Source organism: Poecilia reticulata, linkage group LG15 (genome assembly GCF_000633615.1).
Source record: "Poecilia reticulata strain Guanapo linkage group LG15, Guppy_female_1.0+MT, whole genome shotgun sequence".
NCBI classification, from domain to species: Eukaryota; Metazoa; Chordata; class Actinopteri; order Cyprinodontiformes; family Poeciliidae; genus Poecilia; species Poecilia reticulata.
In genome coordinates, this window is record NC_024345.1 from 6,341,855 (window position 1) to 6,351,204 (window position 9,350).

At 39.2% G+C, this 9,350-nt stretch overlaps 1 protein-coding gene across 1 annotated transcript in view; it reads right to left on the bottom strand.

Moving 5' to 3' along the window:
* The window catches only part of LOC103476583 (uncharacterized), a 135,495-nt gene that overhangs the window by 38,445 nt on the left and 87,700 nt on the right, over nt 1–9,350 (bottom strand). The window contains exon 2 of the mRNA XM_008429049.2: nt 8,953–9,057. Within this exon, the coding sequence (XP_008427271.1) occupies nt 8,953–9,057 (105 nt within the window). The remainder of the gene's footprint in view (nt 1–8,952; nt 9,058–9,350) is intronic.

Here is a 9,350-nt window from a genome sequence, read left to right on the forward strand (position 1 = left end):
TTCATTTCTTGTTTTCATCATATCATATGTTGCTCCATACCCTAGCTGATGTGGACTTATGGCAACTTTTAATGAAAATCTTCAACCTTGTTACAAAAACAGTGGTTTTGTTACAGGGTTGAACGTTGGACTGTTGTAAAGCCAGGCAGAGTGTTCAACCCCGTTACAGTCTGGTCAACCTTTACAATGGGTTCAACCCCTTAACTCAATACATTGTAATGATTTTTATTTATAATAACAGCAAATATTAGGCTAATATTTATTGGATTGTATGCAAAGTTCAAAGAATGATTCAAAAACATTAAAAAGCCTGATTTAATTTTTATTTTTTACATCAAGTTGCCATATTCTACTTACCAGTCTAATTATTATGATTCAGAAACAAATAAAATACACTTACAATTACTTATTTTGATCAAGGGACAGGTGATCTCAAAGGAACTGGAAGAATTAGTTTAATTGTGTTATGTAGTTATACTGATAGAGGAATGAAATTGTCCCGTTACGGCAGTGGTCCTCAAAGTCGGTCCTCAAAGGGCCGACTTTGGGGACCACTGCGTTACGGGGTTGAATTTAAAGCAACCTAAGCAGCAAATAAATTTGTATTAATATTTGGGATTTCATGCATAAGGTGAGGAGACATATTTTCTTGGAGGTTCAAAGAGCCCTTCAATAGATGCAGTGTTCAAAAATACAATTTTCTGTGGTATATTTTTAAGTGACCATAGACCCCAAAAGCACCGAATTCAGAGAATCACCCTTCTACTTCCCCCTTGAGCTACTATATGGGTCTCCAAAATCCTAATCAAAAGCAACCAATCAGAGCCAGGAGGAGGATCTTAGTGCTGTCTATCAATCTCCTGTATGCTGCTCAATGTGCAAATGGTAGAGAAACAACTACCGTATTTTCCGGACTATAGAGCGTACCATACTATAAGCCGCACCTACAATTTTATTTTTAAAAACTGGAAACGTACATATATAAGCCACACAGGGACATAAGCCGCTGGTATCTACGCCACTCTCGGTTTTCCATAAGGACCCAGCAGAGGGCTGCGTCCTAATAAACCTCCTAGATTTATTAAGGACGCAGCCCTGCATCTCCAACGCCGAACTATGGTTTCGTTCACGCTGAGTTTACGTGCAGCGGCTCTATTTCCCTCCTGTAGTGCCAGATCGATAACCTTCAACTTAAAAGCTGCATCATATGAGTTTGAATAAATTTCTCTGTCGTGCCTGCTGCTAGCATGTGCTTGTTCTAAATGAGAATCAGCACTTTCTTCTTTGTTTTCTAATTTTGACTTCCAATGATTCACTTCCTGCTAAAGAGCCCCCTGGTGGTTGAAGAAAAATACACAGAAAAGCCGCACAGGGCTATAAGCCGAATGGTTCAAAGCTTAGGAAAAATGTAGCGGCTTATAGTCTGAAAAATACGGTAGATGTTACAGGAAAACAAGTTATCCACAGTCATGGTGCCCATGTTAGCTAGCACTAGCATTAGCATTCGTGGTAGGTTATGTCGTGGCGAATCAGCTCTAGCCTAGTAGAGAGCAAAGAGGGAGAGGATGAGCATGAGAGTGATTGACAGCGCTAAGACCCTCCTCCTGCCTCTGAGTGGTTGTTTCTGACTGAGTGGTGTATTTCTGCAGTTGGTACTGGGAGCACTGGGAGTTTGATTTTTTTTCCCACAGATTATTTCACTTATATTGTACAGTCACAAAATAACGATAATTTTAACAAATATGTATAAAAAAACATGTTTTTATAAAAGTTACCTACTGCAGCTTTAACAACAGAAATGATCATGTCAATAGGAGTTTTTATTTCCCAGTTTAATGAAAATAAACTGGCATTAAAAGGTTATTTTATTATCAACTCATTTGCATTTGGTGGGCTGTCATTAAGATAAGCTTTGTTGTTTCTGAGCATCTAATCTGACAAGTTGGAGCAGATTAAGTTTGAGGTTGATTATTTTAAAAATGTCCTTTAAAGAGGAACACAGAAGCTGGAGACTTAAGTGCTTTGATGGAACCAGCCCTGTACACACACACAGTATGCTTTTGTAAAATTATTAATTTATTATTGAACAACAACTCACTCTTTTCTCCCAACTGTTGCCATTGCCATGATGCTTGTATGGGGAAAAAATCTATTTCACAACAGTTCAAAAGGCTAACAAATAGATTCATAAACACAAAAACAAAGGATATTATATCATATCTATAATTTCTGTATATGTGCTATATAATTAAGCACATTATAAAGTTCCAGTTAGTTACAGATTTGCCCCATTGATTACCGTTTCATTTATTCTCAGTTTTAGTTTTCATAATTTCATTCTGTTTAGTTGCCTATAATAACCTTGGACAAGTTGTTTTGCAATTGAAAGGTTGTAGGTTTGCTTGCATCTTCCCCCTATTAAACTCTGTGAAGCCCCTGGGCACTTTTCTAGTGATCTGTGTATCAGTGTATGAAAGTGTGTGTCTCAGTTAGGCCTGTCACGATAACAAATTTTGCTGGACGATTAATTGTCTAAAAAATTATTGCGATAAACGATAATATTGTTTCAAGACCTTTTGACACTGATTTAATGGAAATGACTAATAATACATGCGATTTACTGACAGATACACTTTATTTTCAAAATAACACGAAACACTGGAACTGATAAACTAAATAAACAAAACAACCAAAAACAAAAATAAAATGTATTCTCAGTCTCCATTAACAAAAAACGTACTTGAATAAAAACTAAACAACATAAAGCCAAAGTTGAAATAAATACTGCATTCAACCAAAAGAGTACAGATTATGAAGTCTGTATACTATATTGTCCTTCAGTAATCACTAGATTTAAATAGAGAAAACGGGCACATCCCACTACCTAATGCAATAGTTCACACTACATCATTTTTTACCCCTCATTTCCTCTTATGACAATCTTAGATCGTCGCTGGTGATTTCGTAACCGATCATTCTGCAGTGTGTGGTGTGTTACGGTGGATCGTCGATCTAAATCAGGGGTTTAACCAACTGGGAGCTTAACGCAGCCTGTTGAATGTGACAGGTAGCCAATCAGAAAGCCGGATTCTCCTCCGCGCTTTCTGAGGGGAAATTATGGAGGGGAATCCCAAACAGCTGAAACGGCGCAACCCGAAGTCCAGCGGACATTGGAGATGATTTGTGCTATCATTAATGTTTATCCAACATTTTGTGCAAAGAATATAGAAATGACAAGGAGAGGAGTTGGAGCCAAATTGCTACCTCAGTTAATAAACCCCTAAGTTTTCAGCTGTTCTTCGTTGTGACATAAATAGGTTATAGCGATTTTCATTCAGTCAGGACTTTACGCTGACTCTAGCCACATGCATTACAGGTAGATTCTAGTAAAGCATTGATTAATGCCTGATTTTAAAATTAGTTAACTGGACTTGTAGCCATTATTTTGTGCCCATGTGGCTGGACACCACACGGCACAACGAACCCCATCGAACCGTTATACCTAGGATTTCTGTCTGCTAAGGTGTGGTCTCTCAGGGTTTGGAAATGGGCCGACAACTCGTGTAGTGTGAGCTGGACATTAGACTAAGGAAATGAAGGGATTTGTCAGTGTAGAGCACCGGACCTGAGCCTTTTTTCATTCAGTGTCATCAACAGAAAGAAAAAAGGCTGGAAGGGACGATAAAGACGATCATTAAAATGAGGTCGATAGGTTTAATTTATCGTCCGATTAATTGATTCATCGTTTATTGCGACAGGCCTAGCAACAGGCTTTATGTGTGCGTGAATTGGTGTGAAGGTCATGCAAAGCGCTTTGGAGTCCTCTGAACTTGAAGCAGTACAGGCCATAACCAAAAGTAAGAGCAATCATCCCCAAACAGAAGAAGAATGTTTGCTCGTCAGCCAGTGACCTTAAGCTTAAGCTCTCTTGAGCGTCTATCCACAAAACAAAGGTAAATACAGCTCTGTTACGGCCCCTGGCCTCTTGAGGCTGTGCAGGCTCCCTTTTTGTTATGCAGGATCAGCTGTGAGAGCACACCTTCCTGATTGGCTGCCTGATGGCTGCAGGAGAGCAGCTACACCATTGGACCAGCAGAGGGTTGTCAAGCCAATCAGATGTTGATGAGGCCCACCTGCACCCTGTAAAAGGCTCCTAAATCCATTCCTCCAGTGGGGCAGCTAGTTGGAAGAGGTTTTGTGAAGCTGTCCCCCATGTTTGGTGTTTTCAACTGCTTGGGAAGTTTGTTTTGAACCATTTTGTACAACTGCTGTGGCAGTTTTGAACTATTTTGTTTCTACTTGTTTTGCTACGTAGCTTTACAGCTTTAGATTGCTTTGCCAAGCTAGAAGCTTGTTTGGGAGGCTTGGTGCTCCCTTTGTGTGTTCTTTCCTCCCCTTTTGGGTTATTTTGAGTTTACTTTGAATTGACTTGTTTGGACATTTTGTAACTTTAATTTGCACTTGACATTCTTGAGTTTAATTCCTTTTGTTTTGCATTAATTTGGTTAAATTGTATTGTCTTGTGAAACTTTCTTTTGTAATAAATCATTTTACATTCCACTTGTTACTCTGGACACATTTTATGTTGCCGCCCCTGGACCGTAACCCTAACCCTAGACCTTGGGGGCGTAATGGCTAAAAAAAAGGATTCAGATGATGTTTGGCGCCTTTAAACCTACTTTAAAACCCTACAATATGTGGCTAAATGAAAACAATTTAGCCACACATTACTTGTAGAACAGCGGCCAAAAATTCCTCCATGTAAGAGATTCTTTATCTGCATTGGCTCATGGTTCAATATTCCCAGATTCATCAGTTCCCAGATTATTTATTCATTTTCCTTGGCCCTAATTGGCTATCCGAAGAGAAAGGATAACAAAGACTGTAGACATTAGCTTCTGCTGTAGTGCTAAAACAGTTCCAGTGTGCGTATTAATGCATAGTAAGGTATATTTGGTGTGTGTAATATTAACAAACACTCAATGTTTTTAGAATATCAGCTGCTGTCGACGCTACAGTTAGCATCTTTCCTAGACATTTAGGAAAGATAGGAAGCTAGACAGCTAACAAAAAGCTATCCAGGCTCTTGTTTGAAGAGCTTATGTTCCTGTAATGAATGTAATCATCATCTGAATACTGCTTCATGTATTTAATCTGGTTCTCTTTGTATTATAGGGAACATTTGAATGTGACAAACTATACATTTCAGAGAACTGTGTATTAGTCATTTGATTTGGATAAAAACACACACACTTTTTTTCCCTTTTCGATTCAACTTCTTGTGAAATAAGCAGAAAAATCACAACATGTCATCTTGGTTTTTCCTGCGAAATATGTAGCGGCTAATGATGCTCAAGTTAGCATCTGCTCTGCAGCTTCCTATCTAACCTAAAAGACTAGATAGGAAGTATTGCTATGCTTGGTGAGTCATTGCCAATAATTTTTTTCTTGTAATGAATGTAATCATCTGAAAACTGTTTTATGTATTTAATCTGGTTCTCTTTGTATGATCGGAAACATCTGAGTGTGAAAGAAGACACTCAGTTCTACTTTTTCATACAACTGTGTGTACATCAGTGATCTGGTTTGGATAGAAACACCTCATTTTTTCCCCTTTTTCATTTCAACTTCTTGTGAAATAAGCAACTAAATCACAGGTCTTTTTTCTGTTAAATGTGAGCAAAGGAAACAATTCTGTACAAACTGAGTATTATTGTTGATCTACAGAACATTCACATTTGTCACAAAAGTAAAACCAGTTCAGATGACATATAGCCATTTCAAAGAGAAAAGAGAAAACCTCATCATTTCCAAAAGGATGACCATGAACTGAAAGGCGGGTGGCATGGCTGGATGTGTGCAGACTGGAGAATATTATTTCTGGAAAATCCATTCCCTGCAAATGTTGCAGTCTCCAACAATATGCCCTAAATGCTCCCTTGTCCTCCAAAAAACCTAATAACTCTGACACGCCACTAACTGTGACAAATATTATGGCTCTTTCATTGGCCTGCAAGTGAACAAATGATAATTGTGGCAAATACATGCCTCCCAGCATCTATAATTTTGAAAAGATCAGAGCAGCTGCAAGTTCTCAGGCCTCCACTCACAAACCATGGTTAGGTAAGAAACCAGAAACTGAAAAGATTTTAAAATGGTGAAAAAGAAAAGGGGAAAAAAACGTCTGTGTACCTTTAGGTAAAATCTAGTAGATGCTCTGATTCTTTGATTTGACTGGAATCTTTGAAAAACTGAAACACAACAGACTGAATGTTTTTCTGTTTACACATTGCCTTGCTAAAGTATTCGTTCACCTTAAACATTTCCACATTCCAGCCTGAAACATCAGTGTAAGTACAATGAGATTTTATGAGACACACACCACTGCATAATTATGAAATTGTGAAAAAAAGACATTTTCGGGACTTGTAGAAGCACCCTTTGATGCAAATACAGCTGCAGCTCTCAACCATCTTTTCACATCTGCATGCCGAAAATTTTTGGCCAATTTGTTTTGCAAAATATCTGAAGCTACGTCAGATTGGAGGGAGAGGATTTGGGAAAATTAATTTTGAAGTCCTGCCACAGATTGGGTGTATGTGTTTTCTGTCATTTAGATTCTGTTCCTTTGCTTTCTGATTAGCTACACGATATCATGTTGAATATGTCCAATTTGAGGTCTGAGCAGTCCTGATGTCCTTCTGAGTGGACCGGTTCGCTCTTCACACACCACACACAGTGGGAATGTCTCTTAAGATTATCTAAAGAGCCATCCATATAGTCGTGGCCTGCTTAAGATTTCCAGAAGAGGAAATTCACAACAAACATCTTGCTGTGTGAACCAGGCATAAAACATGATTAGGTTGTGATCCTCTGTAGCTCAGGCAGCACGTCTAGGACAGGATGGACAACTCCAGTCGAGATCCAACACTCCTGAATCAAATTATCGAATACACTCAGTATGTAGACCTGTTCTCCAGAGTCCTGCTAACCATGTAATTATTCGACTCAGGTGTGTTGATGCAGAAACATACCTAGAAGTATGAAGGGTCATTGACCTGCTGGAAGGTGAAGCTCTGCCAGACAAGTCTTATTCCAATATTCTAACCCCATTAACTCTGACTGACTTCCAAATCCTCACTGAAGAAAAGCCAAAAAGAGTGGATGGTGTTCTCACCGTGAATTGAAAACATCACATTTTTGATCTGCTCAATTTTGGTATCATCTAATTGGAGCTTCTTCTTTCATAAATTTTTGTGGAAGGCAAAAATTGCACAAATATTGCAAACAAGGTGTACAATGGCTTTCTGTCAACAATGACTTTCTCTTGCCACTCTTCCATTAGGCCAGATTTGCAAAGTGTAACAATCCCAGTTGAGAAATAGATCTTTGCTGCTCCTCCATCCAGAATTAAAGCTGGCCACTTGACTGCTTACTCTTCTTGTCATTTAAAGTTGGCCATGTCCTGGTAGATGTACATTCTTGCTAAACTTTTTCAATTTACAGATTTTGGGTTAAACAGACCACTGTGAGATGTTCAAAGCTTGTGTTTCTTGGTTTATGTCAGTGGTCCCCAAGCTTTTTCCTGTGAGGGCCACATAACTTTTCCCTTCTCTGGTGGGGGCCGGAGTCAGTTTGTAACAGAAAAAGTGTGACGATTGCAGGAGAGCCTAAATGTAAAAATTTATTGTTTTCCAGAAAGCACAATCAAATAACCCTCTCTGGGTTCTTCCAGGAAATAACACTACTTATGAAATAAATACTGTATTTTCCGGACTATAAGCCGCACCGGGCAATAAGTCGCAGATATCTCTGCCGCTCCAGGTTTTCCACAACGATGCAGCAGCAGCAGAGGGGGGCGGACACCCAAAATTTGAGTCATAACAGGTCAATTGAATATCACATTTATTAGGGTTGAAAAAGAAAAAGTTGCCAAGTTTAGTTTTAACTGAATTGATTACGGTAATTTCCGAACTGTAACTGTAACAGTAAAAGTGCTGATCCTTCGTGTTGCTACTAGCATGTGCTAAATGAAAATGAGCCCCTTTTTCTTCTTCTTCTTTAGATTTCAATGGCAGCTTGCACTCATTATTGTTGCACTACTGCCATCTATTGTATCCTAATAGATGCAGTAGTGCAACATATACTTGGATGTTGTACTAATAGATGTACAACATCTATTAGAATGTTGTGCAACATATGCAGAATTTGAGGCATAGATATACCTCAAATTCTCATAATGATCCCAGTATTATTTAAAAAAACGAAAAATCTTCTTTTCCCCCTCAATACTATTTAACTGATCAACAACATTCTCAAATTTCAATTCCCTATTAAAACCTAATTCCGTTTTAATGGCGCTTTCTTCTTTTATTTCCAATTTTGACTTCCAATGATTCACTTCCTGCTAAAGAGCCCCCTGGTGGTTGAAGAAAAATCCACATATAAGCCACATGGTTCAAAGCTTAGGAAAAAAGTAGCGGCTTATAGTCCGGAAAATACGGTAGATGAAAAAAAATCTAAACGCTCTCTGGTATTGTTCAGGGGGCCGGACCAAATGTGTAGGCGGGCCGGATCCGGCACGCGGGCCGTAGTTTGGGGACCACTGGTTTATGTGACGCTGTTTGTTCTCCAGAGTTTAAATCACCAATCAGATGAGTTCTAAACATAATTGCGTTAAAACTTATTTAGGTGTCAGAGTGTGTACCTTTTGGATTTTTATATTAAAAATTTTTTCATATGAATCTTAATGAAATGCATCATAGTTTGAGGTTGTAATATGACAACATGTGGCGAAACTTCAAAAGGTTTGAGTACTTCTGCGAGGCCCGGCCCTCTGCTGGTGTTCAGAGTTGATTGGTCTCATCCGGAGCTGGTTCAGACCAAATCCACTCTGCTGCGTGGCAGGATGAAGGAAACCTCTGTGCGCCCCGTCAGAACCGGCTGACTCACCTGCTTGTGATGGTGGTCGTAGGAGTTAATGTGGTTCTCGTACTGCTGCTGTCTCACGTACTGCTTGTTGCAGAGCTCACAGTAAAACTTGGAGTCTCCTTCATCCTACAGAGCGACAGAGAGGTGGACAGGAAACAAGAAAAATGATTTATTAGATTAATTTGACTTTATTTTTTTGTGTTGAGGACTTTTGTAAATATCTAGAACAGTGGTTCTTAACCTGGGTTCGGTCAAACCTCAGGGGTTCGGTGAGTCGGTCTCAGGGGTTCGGCGGAGGTAAAGACACACTTTGTAAAGTCATGACGCCCCGCTTTGCCATCACTTGCTGCAGAGGATCACGTTACGTTGCTTAGCCAATCAGAGGATCATGTTACATTGCTTAGCCAATCAGAGGATCA